The 25,210-nt window shown below is 43.8% G+C and overlaps 1 protein-coding gene across 1 annotated transcript in view; it reads right to left on the bottom strand.

The window, feature by feature from the left end:
* The window catches only part of SUFU (SUFU negative regulator of hedgehog signaling), an 87,789-nt gene that overhangs the window by 21,679 nt on the left and 40,900 nt on the right, over positions 1 to 25,210 (bottom strand). Inside the window, exons 4-10 of the mRNA XM_031062222.1 lie at positions 23,910 to 24,052; positions 21,508 to 21,593; positions 19,383 to 19,455; positions 14,666 to 14,819; positions 13,060 to 13,171; positions 2,357 to 2,491; positions 748 to 886 (exon numbers count right to left, since the gene is read on the bottom strand). Coding sequence (XP_030918082.1) covers positions 748 to 886; positions 2,357 to 2,491; positions 13,060 to 13,171; positions 14,666 to 14,819; positions 19,383 to 19,455; positions 21,508 to 21,593; positions 23,910 to 24,052 — 842 coding nt within the window. The remainder of the gene's footprint in view (positions 1 to 747; positions 887 to 2,356; positions 2,492 to 13,059; positions 13,172 to 14,665; positions 14,820 to 19,382; positions 19,456 to 21,507; positions 21,594 to 23,909; positions 24,053 to 25,210) is intronic.

Consider the following 25,210-nt stretch of genomic DNA (forward strand, 5'->3'; position numbering starts at 1 on the left):
ACTGCACACATAGTCCCTCAGAAATGAGCTTTTCTGCATTAACACATTCCCTCAAGATTTTTTTCCACAATATGTTTATAACCATAAAGAAATTCAAGGGTAGAACAGCGCTACACTGTCAGATCATTAGTGCATTACTGCTCTAGGGCTGACCCTCAACTTCAAGCAGATGGGGATTTTCCAGGGAAAATCTGTGACACCAAGAACATGTGGGTGCAAAAATGTGTGGGTGCTTCAAGCAACCACAAGCTTTTATCACAGAATCAATAGAAAAGAGCTAAAACTGAAAGGCATTGCTCTCTGTGCTGCTCTCCTGTTAGGGATGATCAAACTGAGATCTTGGCTCTGCAGGATCACAGTCCCACAGCTTTCTAGCTCTTCTGCCCTGGCTCCATTCTTGTTTAGGTCATTCCACTCTGCCTCCCCAAATTCCTTTCTGGAAAAAATCAAGAATAAATACAGCCTGTAAAGTGTTCACCAACTTCAGGAAATGGGTACTACTGTATTCACAGATGATGTCTGAATTTTCCAGTCAATTATCTTTTTGAGTTCCACTAATATAAATAGCAGCATTTCACCATTATTTTTTGAGGCCATAATTACTGAAAATATTGTGCAAGAGCTGAGAGATGTTGCAGCAGAAAATACAGGTTTGTTACACTTTTAAACAACATAAGCCCCTAGCAAGATAATTTTTAGGTCACAGTAAAGGAGGAAAGGGGAAAATCAGGAGACAGGTTTTCTCACTTGTAACCAAGGTCCATGGGCTGCATAGGGGTGCTCCTCTGTAGCAAAGGCTCCTTCTACTCCCGTTGATACAAATGTGATTGCTGTATCTCCTGTAATACTTTTATATGTAAAGTGCCGTCCATGTAAGAGCCTTCCCCTGGAGAATTAAATACATGTGCATGAGTTGAGAGGGCGTGCACAGCATTCAACACAACCATGGAGATACGTCGCTATTGTTTCTGCCATCAGCATGGGAAACTATTTTGAAGGCAGCAAATATATTTTTCAGGAATATAAGAATGATTTACACCAAAAAGCAGGTGATGAGCCTCCTTCTGAGGCAGGGAGCTACCTCTCATCTTCACCCTTAATCTCAGGACCTTGTTACAGAGCTAGAATACAACTAAATCTCACTTCATGCCTATCCCCATGATGAGGTGCTGATGTATGTAAAGGCAGGGGACTGACAGTTCTCCAGCAAGATGGAAACTACAGAAGAGAATCCAGACTCCACATTGTGTGGGAATGTGAAGACACATTTCTAAGAAGGCTCATTTCTGTGACAACACCTAGTAATCCATTGTCCTGGTGTTTAACAAATGTCACCTGTATTACTTAAGCAAATGCCTAGAAAACACACATACAGTGTGTTTTGACCATTGACATGACCATCTACAGTATTACTTCCCTTTTTTCATTCACTGCAAGGGAAAATCACGGCTCTGTATTTCGGCTCAGAGCATCTGTGACACCCATGCATGGCTTCCAAGAGGGAAAGCTTCAGGTAATATATTTAGTGCCTACCAGAGTCACAGTTGCTTGGGGAGTTACTGCTGGTCAGATGAGCTAACTGATCAGGACAGACTGTTCACACATTTGTGATGTAAAATAAAATATGTTTGCATTAACTTTCCCATTGGTTTCTCAACAGGCCCAGGCAAGTGTGCACCTGCTGCTGATAACTCTGATACTACTAACATGTAACTCATTAAGCTAAAGTAACTCAATCACCTACAATCATTTGTCTTGACATGACAGTTCATTTTTATCTTAAGATACTAGAACATTTGCACAGGGATTTTTAAAAATAATGCCAGCTGAAATGATGGAAAACTAGAAGCCAGTGATATGCACAGACTGAACCTTCAAAAGAAAATGTGTAGAGTATGCACATAATGTGTTGCTCCTTCAGTCATGTGACATAATTTGTCTAAAATCCACACTTGCATGCATAAATTGATTGCAAACAGGTTTTGCACAACCACTTATTTGAGTCCATAAGTCAGAATGAATAACTTAAGGGATTTCTTTGACAGAGTATGTTAAGACATCCCTTCTTTATCACAGGGTTGCTAGCATTAAACTAATAAAAAAGCCCCTATACTAACCCTGTCCTGCTTCAGCACTCAAAAGACACTGGAAGATGTAAAAAGAATGAGAAACAATCTTAACATGATGAGCACAGAATCATGCAAAGAATCATCTGTTTTTAATGTGTTTTGGCAAAATATCTAAGCTCTGGCCTTTATAGACCCATTGCATGCACGTCTGTATGGTGAAACAATGCCACAAGGCAAAAGCAGCATGTCAGCACAGGCTGTGGAGGAGGATGGCTTCACTCACTCACCTTAGACAGAGGGGGATGAGCGCTCCGGACTCCTGGTTAAATTTCAGGTGCACGCTCTCCAGCTGTCTCGTGCGGATCAGCTCGTGAGGAATGATGGCTGCTGAGCTCTCGCTTTCCAAACTGTCCTTACGGCTTCTGAGAGAACAGACAAAATGCACAGATTCAGGATTCCAGTACTGTGTGCTATTTTGATCGCAGATATGGAAGGATTCAGTAAAAAACTGTCATGAAGACAAAGACACATCTGAGTTTTCACCACTCCTGCAGAGACACAGCCTCACTCAGACTACCAGTCCCAGCATGCAGCTCTTCACCTTGATTTGACAACCTGGGATCTGAATTGATGCACATACATGGTGCATTTCTTCCCAGTATTAAAAAATAAAAATCTGGAAAGAACTGCAGCAAACTAAAGTCTCTAGAGAGAACTCTAAACCCTATAAAATGGTTTGGAAGAATTACCAGGTGTGTCCTTCCTCCTACTTTTGCTTTATCTTCAGGATTTTTCAGGCCTGCAGGAAAGACTGCAGGAAAAAAGGCACAAAAGACTAGTCCTTTGTGCCTTTTTTTGCACAGTTCAACCAAAAGGCTTTGAGAATCTCCTGGTTCTTCCAGCAACAAGTGCAACAGCCAGAAGACAAACTCTCCATGTGACAAGTAGGAGATTCACAGATTCTTCTGCCTTGTAAGTCGGGCTGCTTTAGGACAACAGTAACTTTGCTTTCTTATTCCTTCATTTCTGCAAGACCAGCATATTCTGAAGCTAAAACATGGTTATGTTGTTACATGATTAGGAACTTTGCCAGACCAAATCCTCTAGATAATAAAACGATCTATCTCAAAATACTTGACCATAAACACTTTATATGTTCAAAGAGCACCAGCATGATCCCTTACTTGACAGTCTGGAACAAAGAATAAAGGACAGGATGGGTTATGACTTTAATGGATGACATGGACTGATAAGAAGTGTCTGATAAGTGATTTATATTCTTGTCACCTGGCATTCCACAAGAATTTAATAGAGGTAAGACTTTGTTAAGATAGTTTATACAGTACAGAATCGCCAGAGGAGAGGGACAGGGAAAACAGGAGGGCACTGAGATTCCACATTGCAATGTACCTCCATTGTGCCACAAGAACCAAAAGCCAAACAAGGCTATCAAGCTGTGGCTCCATTTGGGAACATTGTTAAAACAAGCCTGGATCCTTCCTCCATCCAAGCTGAACTGTCTTTAGTGTACATCTGGAAACGATTGTAAAGAATCAGCTTCACCCTCATGAGCTGACCTAGATGACACCTTTACTTGATTTTACCTTTGAGAGCTGTCCCAAAATTACTCCCACCAGCCACACACATAGCAGCGCAGTTCAGTGTGAGTTCCAATGCAGATCAGCCTATTGCTTCTGCCGGGTCACCCAGTCCCACAGGAGCCCTTCACTCATGCTGCTGAGTGCCCAATCTGAAACAGCTAAACTCTGATATCTCATGGTCCAACCTGCAAAATACACTGCATGGCCAGGTCAGAGACATGCAGAAAAAAGATAACAGAGCAGCTCAGCTCTCTGCAAGATAAAAACTGTAAAACATGCCCTATTTTCTTCTTTAGCAACACACAAAAGTAGTAATGTATCCAGCAGGGACATGATACATCAGGATACAGCTTATACACAGGGTGGGCTGATGGACTGACAGTCAGCAGAGTGTCAGTTAAGTGGGTTAACCCTGAAGCAAAGCCACAACATGCTTTGTAGTCTATGTGTGGCACTTAAAGTTGTGTTTAATCTACTTCAGCAAACATTTTATAGCTCTTTCTAGGTGGGGTCTTCAAAGAGTGGAGCAGGCCAGCATTTTTCAGGCTGATTACCTGAGAAGTGCAGTTACAGTTGATTAATGATCAGTTGACCTTAAGCTAAGCTTTGTCTCAACTTCCTTATCAGATCTTATATACACAGTGAGCTGTGGGAAAGTCAGCCTGTGGTCTACAGCTTCCAATCATTCATTTATCAGCCCCTACCAAAAGGGTCAGCCATTAGCAAAGCATGATTTTCAGGCAAGCCATAAACTTGCACTCCAAAATGCAGTTCCAGAGTTTAGGCACTGTGGAGTGGATCAGGAGTTTTACAGCAATGTTACTGCTACAGACAAGAGACTGTGCCCTGCTCACCTGGCCTGCCTAAGCGTGCCAGGCATGGGGACATCACAGAACAGCCTCACAGGCAATTCCCGGTGTGAGATTTGTGCTTTAGCAGGACAGAGAGCTGCAGGACAGCTCCCCACAACCCTGGGCTCCAAACCCCTCAGAGCTGAAGGTGGGTTTTTAGGTTTCCACCATGCTGGCCAGTCAGCTGCGAGCACAATGGGGCTGCAGTCCGGAGGGGGAACAGCCTCCGGTTGTTAATGCAATAATAGGAATGACGACAATAATTCTGGAGGCAAGGGGCAAAGCCTTCTGAGTCCTATTAAAACCAACAAATGCTGTTTGTCATTACATGCTCAAGAGAAGATGTTGACTAATGTATAACTATCAAATGGAACTGTCATGACTTTATGGCTGTCAATAATTATGACTTCACATTAATAAGTAACCAGCCCTTCTGTCAAAAAGGTGAAGCAAAATGGTAGTCAATTCTGTGAATGACATGAAAGGATTAATCCTTTCCAAAATACTCATACTCTGTGTCTCTTGTTTCCCTTCAGAGGAGCTCACACAATTTCAGGTATTTGAAATTAAGGGTGAAACTCCAATAGCAGAAACCAAATAACCTTCTGTCTAAGGTAGACCTTTCTAAACAAGAATTGTATACAGTGGAATGCACAGAACACATTAGGAGGTCACAGTGCCATCATTTTCAGACTTGGAAAAATCTTGCATGACACGGGGACTAAGAAAGACCCTTTAAAATTCTCTCTTTGGGATTGGAAATCCTTGTGCTGACCCTTCCAAAGGGTGATCACCCAGATGAAGGGTCAGCAGGACCTCTAGGTTGTTATTAATAAAAAGCTCATATCCTAACACACATTGACATCCACAGCTTGTAGTTTTCAGAGTTAGAAAAAAAAAGGAGAAAAAGTTTGCTTTCTAACACTAACATCCCTGGTTTTACGACTGTCAGTTACCCGTAAGTCTTTGCTTCCTCCACCCCATCACCAAATAAATCAGCAGCAAGAGTCAGTTGAGTTTTACTTGTTATGACTAAGATCTAGCTGACTATCACAAAAAATGTTGCAAACTTTGTCTATGCCAGATTTAATACTTTGTCCAACCCCCACAAAAAAATTCATGTTTCTCAGTGTCCAGAAAAAACAACTCTGCAAAAGCCAGGGCTGCTGCATTAGGAAAGGCAGCAGATTTAAATGGAAGCAGCATGCCGGAAATGCCCCAGTTTAAAGACTGCACATCTAGTGTTTTGTGAAACTGGAGGGGAGTTGGAGGAGATTAAAGCGCATTTCCCTCTGATTGGGAGCTTGTGGGAGGTGTAAACGTGGGCAGTTGTCAGATTAATTCTTTAGATGATTACATTCTTTTTGTTTCTTTAAAGCTGTTTGTAGTTGGGTTTGATGTCTCCTGTTCTGGGCAAGTGTATTGCTGCAGTTACCAAGGTGACTTTAGCTGACTTTCAACTATTTTTTCCAGCTTCAGTTTCTACCAGTAGTCTGCTTCTGGGTGGAGGAGAGAGGGAGGAAATTATGTTTGTTGTTTTTTTGTTAAGTCTCATGAATGCTGATTAACATGAACTTAACCAAAGCCATACTTGATTTTTTTTCTCTTTTTCTAAGAAAGAGAGCATGATCGAGCCATTGTAAAGGTGTCCAGTGTGGCCTGCAGCTTCCCCGGATCTGTCAACAAGGGCAAAGGGCTTGAGGAGACTCGATGTCCCAGTGTGCTGTGCTCCTTCTTGATGTGAGAAGGCCACACGCTGGAACCTGTAGCCTCCCAGGGGCCCTCTCTTTGTATTAAAGATAAGGGTGGCTGCAACCTGCTTAATTTAATGCCAATTAGCAGCAGCCCCTGGGGATCCTGGAAAATCGCCAATGCAATCGCTAGGTTGCACAAAGTTTGGATGTCCCCTCCTTATAAGTCATGTTTATAACAACTCCTCAAGCAACCACTGGCAGTTATTTTATGGGATTCAAGAATAACCAGGTTGATTGGATTAAGAAAGGTTTATTTATTCTTGCATTTGCGCTTTGCTTTATGATCAGAGCGCTTGATCTCATGGATCTGTCAAGGAAGGAAGTCTCTGTTCCCCTCCAAGCTCTGTTGCTGATATGGAGCATAATTTTGCTGCATTTCCAAGCTACCTTGTCAGGTATCGAAACCACAAAGGACATGCTGTTGGAAGCTGGCCATGGCAGGGGCCCTTTCCAGGAGTGGGTGCCCACTGCCTCACTGAAGTTAGTTTCTGTCATTGCTCCTTGCTCTCTCCATATAAAATCCAGTACTGTGAGTTAGCAAATGCAAACCATCAGTGCAGGCTTGCACAGCTGAGAGAGAAAGGTCGGGCCACTTTTCCTTTCTTCCCCTCCCGCCCCCTCCTTCCACTCCCCCTTCTTCCCTTTCCAACCGTGGCTGTTTCAAACCTCCTCGCTCCCTTATGAAGATATGGTCAAAGATCACTTAAGTGCCAACAATCTTTCAGTCTCTTTCCCACAGTTTCCCCTGAAGGGCAAACCAGCAGCTGTGGGAAAGAGCCCTAAGCACCTTGGCACACAGAGTTCCAGCACCCGTCAGGCACGCACAGGGGCGAGTGCAGAACTGGGGAGGACACGGTTACACAGCTCCTGCCGTGGTCACACTGAGACAAGCCCACTCCGAGTGCTCAGACTTGGGTGCTCCTCAGCCTGGTTAAACAGGATGGTGACGATGTTCTATGTGCATTTCCTGGCAGGGAAGGGCTGCTAGGACAATGCCAGTAGCAACAATCTTCTTGCCACTCACATATCCCTTTGGAAAGCTGCATAATAACCACTGTCAGAGCTTGCAGAGGCCAGACTGTTCCAAGACCTGCAGCTGAAGTAGAACTGAGAGATTTAGGCTGTGCCACTGGCACCCTGCAGACTCATGAGAGAAGTCAAACAACTCTTTTATGCTTCAGGTTCCGTGCCTGTAAAACCGAGACATTTCTCCACGTAGGGACGTTGCAAGGATTAAGTCAATGTTTGCAAAGCACTTTCGGATTCTTAGATGGGGAAAACTATGCAGGAGTGCAAATTATTAGCATGGTGACTGCTTTGTACTTCTACTGACACTGGTTTTCCAGACATTTACTTTTCTAGTTTGCAATCTTGTCACCCAGCAGTCAGCCTCACGCTGAGAGACACTCCCTAAAGTATATTGCCTCCCTCCATTCAGCATTCCTGACTCAACCAGGACACCACTGAATGGCGACTCGATGAGAGAGCATGCCTAAATAAGCAGGACTGGATTGGAAACTTACTGCTTAGTGGTTGCAGAATCAGAAAGCCTAGCCAGAACCAGACAGCTTCAGAGAATGCAGAAATGCTCCTCTTTATGTAAAGTTTGCCTCCAAGAACTGAAGACAAGAAACCAGCTACAAAGACAACAGCTTCCCTCTGCCCAAGCAAAGCAGAATGAAAACCCAGTGCAACTGGGAGAAGCAAAGTGCAGACTCGCCTCCAAGCAAATTCTACATTTTGGTATTACTGGCAGAGCTTCCTCAGAAACGCTGCTCAGATGGAGCTTGTTAATGTGCATTAACCCAGTGCTGCTCCATCCATGTGCCCTATTTACCAAGAACTCCAGAAGCAGTGGACTCCAGCCCTGGAATCAGCGCCACTATTACTCATGTGCTCCAAACCAGGCACACCATGTGATAGTCTGGGGTTATCCCAGGAGGAATTCTGGACACAACTCTTCCCATGAGGGGAGGGCAATCACCTGAGATGCTCAGAGCGCAGAGCTCCAGCAGGTCACTGCCAGGACAGTCCTGCCAGCCCCACCTGCCGGAGGGTTGTTCCCTACTCTGCCAGGAACCTGCCTTCATTTCCCTGCACAGCTGGAAACTGTTCAGGGCTGGATGGAATTAGCACATGGCTACAGGGCTACCATATGTTCAGGTTTCCCTAGACTCATACTGTCTTTCTGCCTAGAAGTTGAATGCAGATGGGACTTGAGGTCTCTGTGGGTCCCTGGACAAATGGGACATCATACATAAGGGACCAGCACAATTACCTGGGAAATCCCAGACAGAAATATGAGAGTCAGGCATGTGAACCACACCACTTGATCCTTCCTGAGAAGGGGGAGAGCTATAAACAGCAGAGACATGATGGAAAAGCCTTATCAAAGTAATACAGACTTTGGAGACCCTTTTCTATCACTCAAACCTAATGTTCAGACACTGGGGTGTGCGTGGGCACACCTGAATTCTGGCACAATGAAATGCAACAATCACAGATAATTTTAGCTTCAACACATGCAGTAATGCAGTGTGCTAGCACTAGGTTTCTACTCCATGCCTCAACTCACAGTAGAACAGTCTGAGTCAGCCAAGAGGCAGAAAAACATCAATTTCAGCAATGCTGCATGATCAAGGGGGCCCTTGAGGGGTGGAAAAGGTCAAGAATTCCCCTATCCCAGTGCTGGCTCTCACTGCAACTGTGGCAAATTAACTCTGCTGTCCTAATGTGTAACATGGAGATACTACTCACCTACTGCACAGGAGAGCACAGAGCTAATTACCAAGATAACCAAAGACTCGGCCCCAGAAATTATTACATCAAGAAATTAAATAGCGATTGAAGCAAGACTCCACAAGTGTCACTGAACTTTGACATCTGGAGCTTCCAGCCCACTGAGGGCTTGACAGCAGCAGTGTTTAGTCTGACATTTAAACATCCCCTACGGGTAACAGTTCTCTGTATCCAACAAGAGACAATCTACACGATTCAGAAGACTGGGAGCTTTGCCTTTCTGTGTGTCTCAGCAGCACCTACTAAGCTGATGGGTCCTAAGAAACAAATAATGCGTCGCTGAAACGCACACTGGTATTCATGCACGTCTTATTTCTCCAAGTAGTAATTGAGAGTATTCAGTTACCTATGTTCAAAATGATCAGTCATGTTTCCAAAGATTAATTCACATGTTCCTTTGTTAATACGTACAAACTGATTTAATGGCTGCTTATGAACTGAGCCAACAGTCATTTTGAGAAACAGATGTCCAATGCAGTTTTAAGCTTTAAGTGTGCTTTTATTCATATCCTTAGGAGAAAAAGGGCTACACAGTCTACAGTAATAACACTAATGAATCAAAGTACTACAGCTGCCCAGCAGGATTTTGACAGAAACCAGCTTTTTCCCAAAGGAACTTTTTTTTACGACTCTGGGACAGTGAACAACTGGTAATATGCACGCTTAACATGTCAGTATATGCTTTGCTGGAGCCAAAACACTGAATCAAGCCCTATCTCCAACCAAATAATATGAAGTTTTTGCATAAGCACTGAAAACCGTAACTATACAAAGACTGGGAAATGTATATGGAATCTGGATCCTCTACATTTTATACAAACAAATATTCAAAAGCTTGAGTGTTTCTGATACTATTTGTGATGCTGAATGCAGAACAGGTTGTCTGCTTTAAACCTTGATAGATTATTGTGTGTGGGTGGTAGGGTTAGGATAAAAGAAAGGGAAGAAAGTGACTAGGAAAGCAGTTGGTGGTTGCAAATCCATGATAAATAAACAGCACATTCCTCTTTTACACAAAGCCCTTAGAGTCTGTGTCAGACTTTAACATCCTACTGTCAGCTGGGTGCAAATTTGACAGCCTGGGGTTCTGCAGCGCTCCCTACGGAAAGCAGATTTGAAACAATTTGCCATGCCCCAAGAGAGTGTTTCTGTCAAGTTCCTAAAGTACCTCTAATGCACTAGTTATTCACAGGACCCTTGCAAAGAACCACAGGTTTGAGTTTTTATGATTTGGTGTGTACAGTGCAGGATATGATTACACACAAGTCTGCTTCCCATCAGCCAGCACCTCGTAATCATTAACATATTTATCCTTGTGGTGCCTCAAGAAGATGACATTGTTATTAGTCCCATTTTATTGATTCAGAACTGAAGCTCAATAGTTAAATTACTTGCCTTTGATTACACAAGATTTACAGCATAGGACAGACCTGAGCCCCAGCCCTACCAGGCCCAAGCAATGCAAGCAAGGATCGCACCAAAAGGACAAGATCTACGTACAGAAATGTCCTTCATCTCAGGTGCTCAGGAGTCCTATGGAAGAGTTATATCTGCACTGGGTTTGTGCCTTTTGTGTCTCAGCCTTTACCCCTGCAGGTACCTGCAGGGAACATGGATGTAGATACATTACTGCATGCAAAAGCTGAGCTCCTCAGTTACATTCCTGTGCAGCAGCTGGAGATGAGAGTCTCCATATCATGCTCTTGTACTTACTGCACATTGAGCAATTTTGCTCAAATGCATGAGACATGCTGAGACAGTGTGCTAAGGAAGGCGGAGACATAACAAGATCTTCCTCTTCTGCTTCATCTATACCACACTGTTCTGGAAAATGCGTTGACTGATCAGATTTAGCCACAGTAAGAGTAATCATCAGGTCTGATTTAAGTACTAGTTAGTCAGAGGTTGTAAGTAAACACTGCTTTCCAGCACAAACCATCCCTTTTGGTATGGTCAATGCATTGAACAAGTCCCATTGTATCTGCTACATGGAGAGGAGAAACAACTGCACAAGGAGAAAAAGACCTTTCCCAAACTCCTCTCAAAGTAGCATGTAGCAAGATGGAGGAAGAAAGTATTAGGACACACAACTGTTTTAAACTGAGATTTCCCCTATGCCTCCAATAGTATCACCACAGTAACACAGCTGATAGCTGTCTTTCCTTAACTGAAGTGCTTATGGAGAAACAGGCGACCTATCAGTTTCCCCAGTGGTAACCATAGACCTCAGGGAAATGTACTGACCTCCTAGGAGGCAAACATTGGGAACCAGCCATTCCTGCCACTCAGGCTTCAGGCAGGGTGAGTGTGCAGCTGCTGCAGGTAAGAGAGATTTGCAACAAAGAGCACTGTTACAGATGTGAGGCTCTGAATTTGACCTTCCTTCCTCTGTCTCAGAACAGTTAAAAACCCAGGTAAATATTTGTGTGCTTCATCTTGGACCTCTGCTAACCTTTCACCACTCTGTCTCAAATGTATCTCTGTTTATCTCACCCTGAATAATGTAAAGCTCTCTCATCTAAGAAACAACTGCCTCCCAGCATTAAGGCTTACCCATCAGCTGCCTCCTTGACCTGATGTGCACCCAAAATGTTTGTGGCCACCCTCAACCACTGAGGACTCAGAGCTTACACTGGGCAAGCAGATGCATGCAGGAGCCCAGCATCTGTGAGAAATCCTGCCCAGTACTTTTGAGCTCTCCAAGGCTGGGTGTGATTGGTGCAAATTACATGGTATAATTTTATACTTTTTCAGTGGGGGCCAGTGGGACCAACCAATGATGCAATGTGACCAAATTGCAGGCAGAGAAATACTACTCAAAACCCGAGTCAGATCAGAATTTGACTCCATATAATTACTATATGGCAAAAGTAAGATTATTCCTAAAGCAATAATAAAGTCATTTGAGATTTTTTTAATATAAGTACCTGTATCTCATATTACATATTAGCAAAAAGAATCAGCATTTGACACATAATACTTCCCCCAAAGGATTAGGCAACTCATAAACATTCATTTATTCAGCATATCGGAAGTCACCCACAAAATGGAACAAGAAAGGACAGCAACAAGAAATATTTTTCTCATGAAATGTTTGAATCAAGAATGAAACAGGAATTGAAACAGACCAGGGTGCTGTCCCTGCCTGGCACTACAGGGAAGTGCTGATTTCATGCTGATCTTTACTCTTGAAAGCAGAAGGCAGAGATGTTCATCAGAGACTAAGAAACCAAAGGAAATACCAAGAAGAAAGAGTGCAGCAAAGATGTGTGTCTTTCTGTATCATTTAGATGAGAGCATTAAAATTGATGGGAAGGCACTGAACTAGCACCTGAAGTCTAAGAGGGGAAGGGGAGAAGCCCAGAAAGACAGACACAGATAATAGATTCACTTAAGTCAGAAGTTACAAGAGAGATCTATGGGCCACCCTGGTCCCACTTAAATCATCTGTTAGACTACTGTTATTAGAGACCCAGGTGTTATTGGCATGTAATTACTGACAGAGCCCACCTGTTTTAGCAAGGCAAGATCAAAGACGCTTAAAAAAAAATCAACATTTTAACTGAAAGGTTTGTAATTATGAGCTTGAAAACAAAATACTCAGGAAAAAATATCAGCAGTCACCTATGCCACCTATCTCTACTGATACCATAGCACTTTTCAGCACAGTACTTTTTATAGGCATCACTCCAGTCTGAATTCAAACACTGAAGACCATGAACAGCAGGTTCTACAGAACAGTCAGAGCCACTCTGCATTAGCACAGTTTGTCCAAAAACCCTCTAAAAAGCTGCCCTCCTGAGTACTAGCCCATTTATCCAACCTGAACAACTCTTCTCCACCCATCTTTGCACTTTGCAAGTGGTCACTGCCAGCTTTCCTCTCCCCTTGCCAAGTTTTTCCCCACCCAACCTTCTCTTTGTTTTCCATGCTGAGCTCTTTAGCCTCCCTCTGCCACCATGTGAATGTGCAGGGTGAAACTCACGGTGCTCGGTCGAGGTTCAACCCATTCTGTCTTTGTGCATTGATTGGAGGTAGGACAGGTTTGTTGTTAATCTCAAGCCCTCTCCGCAAAGTCTCCCTGATTTGCTCTGTATCTGCAAAGAGAATTTTTTAGCATGATTTAGACTCCCCAGAAACAACAGAGACACAAGAAGACATCAGGTGTGTTTCATCTAAACTTTTCCCCTTCAGAAGTAAGTGTAGAAATGTTATGGGGTAACACTTAACTGCACTTTCCTGAACTTCCTTAGGAGTTATTTCACTTTATAATGTCAGCTTGAATTCCCTTGTTTGGGCTTCACTGTTATGTCAGGCAAGGAGAGATGGAATTTTTGGTACTGAGTCCTCCTGATGAAGAAATTCTGAGTAGTTTTGTAAATTTTCATAAATGAGGTGTTTGTTGGTTCTCTAACTCTCATAGAACCTCCTGACACTTCCAGGACTTTGTACTGGAAATAATTTTTCCCATTAGGCATAACAGGAACTTGTTCCTTTCCCAAATGAATGTACGAAGGTTTCCAAGTTTCTTGCAATTGGCTTTGGAAATCTGTTGATTAATTTACAACAAGATTCATAAAGGGAGGGATTTTTATGCAGGGCAACCTTTAGCCTCAAGCTCACATCTGAAAATAAGCTCCAAATAATGCAGTTCAGATGAAGTCTTTTTACTTCTGCCTTTTTCTGAAATGTCTGCTGGCCAAATACTTTCAATAGGAAGCTTTCCTGCCTTTTTTAGAAGTTTCCTCATCTATTTTTGAGAAATGTGAGAATTAGGTAGAGAAAAAAAAACCCAAATTATTTAAAAATCTTTTGAAGAATATACAAATTTCATCATGTATACCTCTCTTGAGTTTTTCATTTCAAGGCTGAGGCAAAACAGCCTTTTTAGATCCAGTGCAGTTCAAAATATTTGCACAGAAGCCAGAAGACAGGTTGTATGCATTTAACTAATTTTTACCATGGATTTAAGAACAGATGCCATTCCTGTGGAAACCATTGTTGATTCCAGGAAATCTCAAGCCCTCAAATTTTATGTTGCTTCACCCATTTGAAAGGTAACATGCATAATTTCAAGCCTGTGTAATGGCTATGACATCTCTACCCTGAGAAGGCATCTCACTGCAAAGGGAAACTCCACGATTTTTTAATTCTTCTTTTTAGAGTTCTGTATTTGCACAAATTCCTTGAGTTCAGCTGCAGCAATGTGCAGTGTCAGTCCAACTTGCTTCCCAAGAAGGGATAATGCTAATAAGGAAACACAGCTTGGGAAAATGAAATTGCTTCACCTTGCAGGTGTTTACAGTCCTGGTTTCAGCAGGTGCTCAGTTTAACTTTGCAGATTCAGATTACAATTTACCTAAAAACTGAAAGAAATGTTTAGACAAAATAATGCCAAGAACTCTTTTTCTCTCTCTTGCCTTCTTCAAAGAGGCCAAAAACCATTTTGCTGCCCTGAGACACACCAAGCCTCCCAATGGCTGTGGGGTTTGTTATGAACTCAAGGATGCAGCACGGCTCAGTGCACTGCCCAGACCCAGCAGAACAGAAACTGAAAGGCTGTGACAGTGACCTGGCCCAGGACCTCTCACCTTTCCCAGAGAGCCGCCGAGGCTGGGTCCCAATGCAAATGCTCCTGCTGTCTTCATCATCCTCTGGTGGCCGGCTCAGGTCATCCCAGGCACATTTGGCACTCACTCCACTCAGGTTTGAGCCATCTGTCTCAATTCCTTTGTCGACTCTCTCCTGCTTGAAAAGATTCAAAACACCAAGACTTTTTTTGAGTGTGGCTTGAGCCTGAGTTGGAGCTCACCATGGTGCAGCCCAACCTTCACCAGCTCCTGCAGATCCCCTTTTGTGGGCAATTTCCACTCTCTGGACCCTGTGCTTTGTGTCAGCAAACAGCAACTGCACATTGAGCCAAATCAGGAAGCCACTCTGAACCAAACAAACTTTTTCCATAGCAAGTTGGTCTGAAATCCCACCCTGTCCCCAGTGCTTCACTATGTGCCCCTGACAGGCACAAAGCAGGGAGAGAGAAAGGTGGAAACCACTGGCCTGGGGTGTGCAGGATTGCTTCTTTCACTGTTAGCACTGATTTACACCAACTTGAAATATTTAAGACACGAAACACAGCTTGGCAGTCAATCTCTTATATGTCAATGATAAGAAACCCCTGATCAACTAAAGTTCTCTTTCCAACCTTACCAAGGAGTCCCACAATGAACGCAGCTCATGGAGACACTCCTCATTCACATGGGTTCATCATTTGCAAACTGCCCAGAGAATCCCTGCTTTCCAATGTGCTGGGGTGTCCCCATAAAGGACAAACATGCAAGTTTGGACGTGCAAGGAGACACAGGTCTGTTCCCAATGTCAAAGCTTTTGCATAGCTTTCTCTATTGGCAAATAAACAAATTCCCTCCCTTGCAAGCTGGACTTCCCAAGCACATAACCAGTGTTTGGGTCTCAGAAGGTGTCACACACCAATCATAAGCAGCTGGATGCTCTCAGGCACCAGGCATTTTCTCAAGGACATGTGCATCTGTTACTAGCAAGCCTGCCCTAAGCTACAGCCAAAACTTCTACAGGAAGTTCCACCTTCTTGGACATGGGCATCAGTCTGAATTTCCACCTGTGACCCACAAGGGGGTAATGTTGAGCCGAACAAACTCGGGGCTGTGCTACACCGAGGAAGGGCTGGCACCTCTTCCCTGGCACCGAACCAGCCAGGTTTCGTTTCCCCTTTTCTGAAGGGGTGTTGCCTCTGGTACTGCTCAGTGGCACCAGCAAGATCTGCATCTCTCTGCATACATCTGTGTCACCTCGAGACGCAGGCAGTCCCAAGAAACTTCAAGATTTGAGGAGAGAGCAGAGTGGTGTCATACACAGTGGGAGAGGATCTCTCCACCCCATGTAAGTACCCTCTGGTTTGACATTGCCACTGAAGATGAGATTGTGTGAACATTTTGCTCATTGCAAAATCTGTCCCAAAGAAACAGTTTCTAGACTAAACCCATATACATCCCTCCCCTTGCCCAGATGTGCATGCTGCACCCGGGGAAGAGCATTGCCTGTTCTTGTGACCCTTCAAGAGAGGATTTGAGCAGCTCAAAGATAAACACAAGCATTCAGGGTGTGGTTGCACAGCGGTTTAAGTTGATGTAATTTGCAATGACTGCAGTCCCACCCTCCTCCATGTGCTCCTATCCCTTCCCTTGAGCCAATTCTTTTTTTTTTTGTCTGGATCACCTCCCAAAACCTGCTCCTTGGCCCAAAATTGAGGTAGGAGCCTGTGGCTGACTGCAGGACCAGAGCAGTCTTGACTTAGACTTAAGTATTCAAGAGACTGCCTTTCTTCTGTTTTTCTCCCCTTGTTAGGATCTTCCTCCAGCGTCAGGGGAAACTGGCTTCTTGAAAACGTAATAGGAAAATCTGAGAAATAATAAATCTGCTGTGATTTTCTTTTGTTTTATCCTAAACATAAAATTAGTTGTGTCACCCAGAAATAGAAGTTGTGGGGAAAGAAATAAAAATACATCCGTTCCTACATATGCAGACAATGCTCTAAGTGAGATTTAGCACGTGGCTCCTTTGGGAACCCTCCATGGTGCTCTGTGAGACCCAAATGAGCTGGCTTGGGGAGGTGTAGCTTTTCAGCAAAGTTATTTTTTATCCCAGTCATTGGGGAAGCATGGGAGAGCCACCAAACCTGCTCTTGAGCACGGAGAAGAAGAGGCCAGAGGGCTGTGAGGCTCTGGTGGCATCTGCTCCCCCATCCCTGCAGCCAGGGCCCCACTCCCAGGCAGACCCTGCGGACACAGTGCAGAGCCTCGGGGAAGGGGAAGGACTCTCATCTGCAGCTCAGCTGGCTTGCAGAGCACTTCCTCAGGGGAAGAAGTGCTGCTCTGTTGGCATCCCTTGGAGATCAAGGGGAGCTGATGGAAACAAGCTGGCTTAAGGCAGCCTAATTTGCATGCCTGTTTCATAATGTTCGCAAGTATTGATGTTAAAAGGGGAAAAGTCAAAAAAATCCCAATCAGTGTAGACTCATAGCTCTGGCAATGCACAGTTCTACCCCACCTTTAGCCAGCAAAGATTTGCCTGGACTGAGGAGCTGTTCTTCCTTCCTTGGAAGGGCAGCATGAACAGGAGGCTGGAGGAGCCCAGGGCAAAGGAGGTTCAGCTCTTTCCTTCCTCAAAGAAAGGATATTTCTGTCCCATTTTCCTCTCAGCATGTGGGAGGGATGCTCTGAGGCTCTAAGTCATTGATCCCTTTTTAAACGAGCCAGAGCACTGCAGTGTGACCTGCAGAGCGGCAACCACAACTCAGGAAATTCAAATCAGCTTTATTCTCTTCTGAGATATCTGCTAAACAGAAGCAAAGCACTGAGAATCGGCACAGAGCTGGGGACCGACAGGAATTGTTTGACAGTGCTGCCAGGGAAATCTGAATGGCCTACAGGGAAGCCTGGCTGAACAGAAAACAGCCAGCGTTGCCACAGTGTTAATTGCCGACATCCTGGGATGACATCTTAGTTGGGATCCATTCTCAGCAACTCCGAACAGAAAGTACAGCTCCTGCTGCCAGGGCTGAGTTTAGGCCTCAACCAATTCCCACAAGACACAATACAGCCTCCAAACAAGCTCTGCCTGCTTCCCAGGCAGACAACATGCTTGCTGGCTCCCAAGAAAGTTGTCCAGTTTCTCTGCCTGTTCCCTCCCTCCCCTCCACCTCTCTTTCACTGCTGCCTTTCTGGTCTCACACACCCTCTACCAACACCAAGAAAATGACACTTTATCCTTTCCCCACTAATTAGAGCAGAAGGCACATGACAGGGCTGAAGGCAGCCGGGCACAGCCTGGCTCCCTGCACTCAGCAGAGGCTCTCTGTGGGACTCAGGGGCGGATTTTGCTCTATGAATCCCTGGGGGCTGCAGCAGCAGAGCAGGAGGAAGGTGTGCACACACACACCTGCCCATCTGCACTTCTGCAAGGGCAAGAGAGAACAGAAACAGGAATGTGCTCCATGTGAGGAAGTCCGGAAGGACCACAGACGTAGGAGCTTTCAGCAGCAGGACACACTGGTGAGGCAGAGGTACTCTTTTATTTGCCTTAACTTGCCTTGGCTGACTCAGATTCCAGTAAGCTGAGCTATTTTTCATTTACAGTAAATTGAAGAAAACCTTGTTATCATTAGGAATCACCAGTGTGCAGACAACAGAAACACCTCCAGGAGGGGAGAGGGCATAGTTCCGGAAAGTCTAAAAACTTTATGGGACTTTCAGTTGTATTAGCTCCCACACTGTGGAACATTTGTAGAACATTTTTTTGTGTTTCTCAGACTGGGGTTATTCTAGAGGAACAAATCCTTAAAACCAGTAAAAGTAGAATTTGGTTTTGTTCTTAAGCTTTCGAAGTAAAAGATGCTGTGAGGCAACTGAGAATAATCAGATACAGACATGCAGACCATAAGCAACTGCTTGTACAAAACATGCACATTTGCACGTGCCCTACCAGGCTGAGCCATAAGTTCTCTGTTAAAGGCAAATACTCAGTGATTCACTGAAACATGGCCAGCACCACACTGGATTTGCTGGGGACACATGTACTCCAGTACCATGTACTCCAGCTCTGCTGAAGGAATTGCAGAACTGTCTCCCAAATGCATGGATCAGGACAAGTCCATAGTACAGTAACCTCTCCATAGAGATCCTGTTCTTATCTTTAAACTTCAGAAATTAAATTGCACTCTGAAGAAGAAGGTTTAATACCTCTTCCTGCATGGATTATTAATAACTGCATGTGGTACTTTTGGGTTCCCATAATTTCTCAGTCCACACCAACTACTTGGCCTCAAGTGATATCCTACAGGAATGAGCTACACTATCACATTCGCTGTGAAAAAATAGTACTTAGTTAGTTTTGAGATTTCTACATGTCATATCTCCTTACACTTGCACATAAAAGGAAGGAGAAATTTCCTGGTGTACCATTCCTAAATCTTGTATTATTCTGTCTTCCATCTTCTTTCTTCCTCCTTTCTAAAATAACCAGTCCAAATTTTACCAATTTGTCTCAAATTGGAGATTCCATTTTCCTGGTCTCTCTTCTCTATCTTTCTTCCTAGACCTGCCATTCATGTGGGACTGGACAATCCCTCTTGAACCACCTCTAAGAATGCAAAGAGTTTCTAAGACTTTTCCAGGATTATTATAAAACATTGAGAAGATCCAAGCACCTTTACAGAAAATATTAGAACAGTTGGCTCCTACAAGAGACATGACATTTTATAAACTAAAGACATACTTGCAGATGTGGGTCAATCTCGAATATGGTCTCTCCTCTTCTCATGTCTGTTATCAGCCAGGGACCTCCAGCTCTACAAAGAAAGACAGGCAATGAACCAAACAAGCCCTTTAATTAGAACTTTCCAGCAGGGTCATCAGAGTGGACCTGTACTGCAAGGAAGCACAAGATAAGGGTTGAAATAAGCCTAGAAACCCCTCTATGTGGTGTATACATCCCACAGCATGCATTTGCCCTTTATATTTTCAAAAAAAAAATAATAAAAGCCCTCCATGACCTAGCAGTTAATCAGCTCATGTCTGGCAGCACCCAGACGTGCACAGCAGTCAGGACTGACACAGGCTGTTATCCCCTGTGCAGGCCCCCTTGCTCACACAAGACAGAGGGGTTTTAATCTTACAGGAAACGAACTGGGACTGAGAAGTCCAGTGTAGCCTGACTCAAAGAAAGATGGGCAAGGCATGGAGTCAAGATTTATTCCTCTATTACATATCTAAGAATAGAGCAGGGCCCCAGTGGGACTGCTCTTTTTGCCAAGATTGGCAGTCATGTTCAGTGCCACGAAGAGCTTATTGCTCTGATAAATACTATCACAACAGACATTTTACCCAGTTGGTACTTCATGGCCAAGTACTCAGATGGCTCAGGGAAATCTTTGTTATCATTAGCAATAAAAGTTGGAAGGCTCAAGGTGTTTCCCAACAAAGGTGATAGAAAACGGATTACTGTGAAGAGGAAATACTCAGACTTCACTTTGGGCCAGACTGCAAAAGTCAGCCTTAGATAGTGCTTTTCATTTGAAGTAAAAACTAAAGTCTTTTGGAACTGCCATAAAAAAATTCATTTTTTTCATGAGATACTTTGTTATTGCAGTCAAAAGCCCCCTCCTCTGGCCTAGTTTGTGTTAGTCTCCTAAAACATTTAAGAGTGGGAGCAAAAAAAGATTAATATTTTACAGGTTTTCAGATGCATGGATAGCCACTTGTTTTTTCACATCACTTTGGTAGTTGTGAATTATTAACTGCAGGGGTGTGACCTGCCACAGTGCCTCAATGGGGTGCAAGAGACTTTTACCCCAGTTCCACATCAATGGCTTAGTAGCTTGCAGGTTTGCCTTCAAATCATGCACATTTGGGTCTCATTTTTTTCTTGGAAAGGTGCTTATACCACAGCACAAAAGCGAAAAATCAATATGAGAACAGACTGAGGAGAGAGGTGCTGTATCTGTATTGACTTAGAGGAGCTAAGGGAGCTGCAGGCAGTGTTTATTGTCTCAGGGACACAGAAACAAAGCTTGCAGCTGGACAAATTCACTCTACTCTAGGGCATTTGCATGAATTATCTGCACTTGTGCCTAAAAGGGAAAAGTTCAAGTTAAAAAAGTCCAGCTCTTCCAAATAATCAATCAATTCAAGGCTATTGTGATACTAGAGAGTGTACTATTGTGCCCAGAAACAAATATTCAGAACTATTTTGCTTTAAAAAGTAAGGCTTTTTGAGTTACAATCACATGGCAATAACTTCTACTGAATTTAAAAATGTTTAAGCAAAATACCTGCAAGCCAAAAAGATTTAGCTGCACCCTGGCAGCAAAGCATCAACATATCATTTACCATTTAAAACCCATCTCTTCCTCAACCCAACATCATCTTTGTTATTTCTCCCATGGCAAAATAATGAGCTTCACTTTCATGAATGCTCCTCCTGCTGCAAACTGGCCCTCCAAGAGTGGGCCAAGCTGAGAGTGACTTTCTCACTTTTAGACAGTACTTCCAGACAGTTTTGTAAGCCAGACCCTCTCCTTCCTTTCTTTGAACTAAACAGCAAGGTCACCAGTAACAGTTATCCCAGGAAGAACCAATGAGAAAACCCTGCAGGCATAAGAGGAAGGAAATTAAGCTTTCAAGACCTCATTCTATTTCACCCTGAACATGTGGACTTCCACATGCATTAATTTGCCATCTAAGTGTCTGTGCGTGAGAACAGATTTGCAGTGAATTCCCATCTCTTGCTACAGCACAGATTAAATAAGTTTCACCAGCAAGTTAAAGATTGTTAATAAAAATAAACAACTGAATTGTTCTCTATAGAAATGCTCCCCTGTATGAGCTATGTGACCACTTACACTGGGACAGTCCGAAGCAGTTCCAGAATCCCTTGACCATTCCACTGCTGAGCTGCATGCAGTTCCTCAGTGCAAACCCCAACAATCTGTAATAAATAACAACAGACATACTAAACTGGGTGGGAACCATGAAAGAACTGTGGAGAAAATGTGCCACAAGGTATTGGATCAAACAGTGCACATACAGAGAATCACCATTTCTTTAATCTAACCAGATATGCCAGGACAAATGGAGCCTGAGACAACAGTGGGATCCCACAAGATCTTGTTCTCTCTCTCCCCACTTACCATGTGAAGCACTCTGGTCATGTAACATTTAATCTTGTAAAGAGTGTGTGAATTTAACAATGAAGAGGGTCTGGTGACAAATCAGGGTTTATACACTAGTCTGCTTGACTTTTCAATCAAGTCCACACAGACAGGACAGAGCAAGACAGCTTAGGGGCTAAGCACATACAAACACTGCTCTGTCATCCGATTGCTAGAGGCAAATGCAATACTGCACAAGCAATCTCAACCAGGCAAGGGAATTGCTGCCACATGGGATTGCTTTGGTGCTCATAAAATCCTTGACCAACTCAGTTTGCTGACTGGTTACATCTTACCCAGCACCATAAAGTAAAGCTGCTTACACACCACATAATCCACTTGTCACTAGAGGCAACTGCACACTTCTGCCTTCCTGTATAATGCAGGATGTGTTTGCTTTTCAGGATAGGAGCTGCCACACTGAGCAATACCAGATGTCTCTCTAACAGCAGCTGAGATCAGCTGCTTCAAATGAAGGGGTGAAACACCCTTCAGCTGATAGCAGAAGGCAGTTTCTTTCCTGCTGTATCAACCACTGGTTTATGCCTTTGAGAACAACGATTCGCCCTGAGATGAAAAATATTTTCTGCCACGGCGTTCTATTTTCTTCCTCAATACTCTTCTTTTCCAACAACACAGAATTTTTCAACAAAATCTGTTCAACTGATATTTTATCAGAAAAGAGGAAAACTGGAAACTAAGCTCTGAGGAGCAGCAAGCAGAGTGAAGGATGTGCCTTCTGCTGTAAGCACATAACTGCACTGATAGAGATCTACATGGAAAACTCTCATGTCAGCAGGCACCCAGCTCTGCACACCACCTCTCCTGCCCCTTGCACAGTTCACTTTGTCAGGACCCAGCCCTTGGAGGTGCACTTCATCCCCACCCATGTTCCAGGCTTCCTTCATCAACAGCCTGAATCAGCCCTGCCCCAGGACACCCCTCCCTGGGCCTTCACTCACTAATTACATACAAACATCAGGACTCTAAACAGGAAATTATTTTGTGTTCATTCTTTGCTTTTTGTAATCATTTATCCTCATGGGTCAAAATAAATTCATAACAACAAGCATCAAACAAAGGGGAAAACCAAGTCAACTTTATGTGTTGTGGAAGATTAGAGGCCAAGGGCCTCAGGAGGCAGCAAGCTGACTGTTCTTTGATTCAAGACAGCTGGGCACTAAAGAAGAGATGAGGACTAACACAGTACTAGCTGGAGAGTCAGCCAGGCATTATCCGGCTTAGCTTGGCTCTGTCTCTCCTTCCAGGTCCCACAACTCACCTTGCACTAATTAATCTCACACCCACCTTGTGTTTGTTGATAAAACACAGACATTTGGGCACCTCAGAAAAGCCTTGCAGAGCACTTGTCTTGTGTAGGTTTGTGGTAACAGAACTTCCTTTTACATGTTGCAACTACAGCCAAAGACAAATGGGTGCAACTAGAAGCTTAAACTGTAAAATACAGACACTTGCATTTTCCCACAGGATGGAAGCTTTTCCACGGAGCATGAAGAAATCAGTAGTTGGCATAAACTATGCCAGTCTTCCACTAAGGCTATTAACCCAATATGCAATTTAAAAATATCCAAAGCAGCTCCTATCTAAGAAGCATCGCTGAGAAGGACTTTGGGAAAGCAAGCAAACCTGTTTGGCCACAGAAGCTCTCCATGCTGAATAGCAGAGTTAAATCACAAGGGATTTTTTTTGTGTTTCTTTTGCAAAGCAAACCTGAACCTTTCTTAAACAGTAGATCAATACAGAAAAACTCAGCCTCTAAAGAATCTTTGTGTCAGTACTGCAAGCTACATTTCTGCAATCAAGTACTGCTAAAACAGCTCCAAGTCCTGCTCCAAACTCTTCTCTTCCTGGCATTCAAACCAGTGGATCGCTTAGCAATATTACCATAGAATTAATTTTCATTTATCTTTACATTAGCTTTTAAAACTGTTTCTCTCAACATTTTGTTTTCAATGTTCATGTTTGAAACTGAAGACAGGATAATAAATCTCTGAGTTACATAGCTCAAAGCAATGTTAGCTGCACTGCATGCCCAGGAGGTGGCAGTGGGAGCCATGGTGGCTGGGCCATACCTGCAGGAAAGTGACCACCCCAAAAGGAGTCTGCACCGGCTGCATCTGGGGGTCTTCTGTCAGCAACATGTGCTGGATTCGAGACTCACTGTTGTCCAAAGGGCTGTGCCACGACACGTGGTCACCGCTGCAAAAGGTGTTTTCTGCAAGGACAGGAAACAAGAAATATTTAGTCTGTGAAGTCTGCTAGAACATTCCTTCTGTTGGCAGCTGCTCCCAACTGCTGCCAGGCAGGGACCTCTGGCCTGGCCTGGGACAGTCACTGGTCACTATTCACAATGACTGCCCCTTGGCCAGCTCTGCTGAGCCTCTGAACCACCTGAAAGAGGAATGGAGTCTCATTGAGTCATCTGAGTTCAACACAGATTTCAAAATTGCCCACTCTTGAGTCCTGTGGCAAAAAACACTGTCCTACTTTGATATTAAACCCAACAGGAAATACTAGCAAATAAAATTAGCCTGTCTCTCATTTACTATTAGTCTCCTTTTTTGAGAAGGCACAGAAAGTCAGCAGGCCATACTGGATGCCCAATGCCACAGCAATTCACACTCTTAATTGGCCACAGAGAAAATATTCTCAAATCTGAATTAAACACAAATACTACCCTGCTATATTTAATAAAAATTCTGCTGCCCAACTTGTGATAGTGTAAGTCAAAATCACTCCCTCTCCCAGTTGTCTGGGCGGCCCTGGTGCAGAATTAGAATTAATATGTTTCTTCTTTCCCAAACAATGAGAAAACCAATAGGCTATAAATTTCATTCTATGTCAGAACAGACTGCATCAAAACAAGGCAGGCATTCCTTTCTTTTCCTCCCCTCCTACTTAGAAAGACAAAACCCCAGATAATCCCATGTTCCACAGCTAGTGCATGCCAGAAGGCACACCAGAACCCATCTGTCTGATGCTGCCCCACCACAGGAAAGGCTAATGCTTGCTTTCTGAGTGAACTAGAAGTAAAATAACCAGCCATGACCACATTCACAGCAATTAAAGCACACTCCATTTGCATGCAGTTCCTGGAGTATGTGTGGTAATGCTGCCTAGCTGACTGCTTTTATCTTGGGTCTTGTGCTTGTCCAAGCAGAGCTTTATTGTACATACAAATAAACAACCTGGAATCCACATTCTGCCCTCTGAGATAGGTGTAGTGCTCCAGGGATGAACTGAGTACTGTCTGCTTGCTTCCAAAGTGAGTGGCAGGCCCAGCGCCCCTCTCCTTGACCAAGCTCATCTATGAAGGCAGTCTGGGCTGCTGTCCTTGCTGTGGTCTCTCCCAAGGCCACACTTAGAACTCAGC

Source organism: Geospiza fortis, unplaced genomic scaffold, assembly GCF_000277835.1.
Source record: "Geospiza fortis unplaced genomic scaffold, GeoFor_1.0 scaffold130, whole genome shotgun sequence".
NCBI lineage: Eukaryota > Metazoa > Chordata > Aves > Passeriformes > Thraupidae > Geospiza > Geospiza fortis.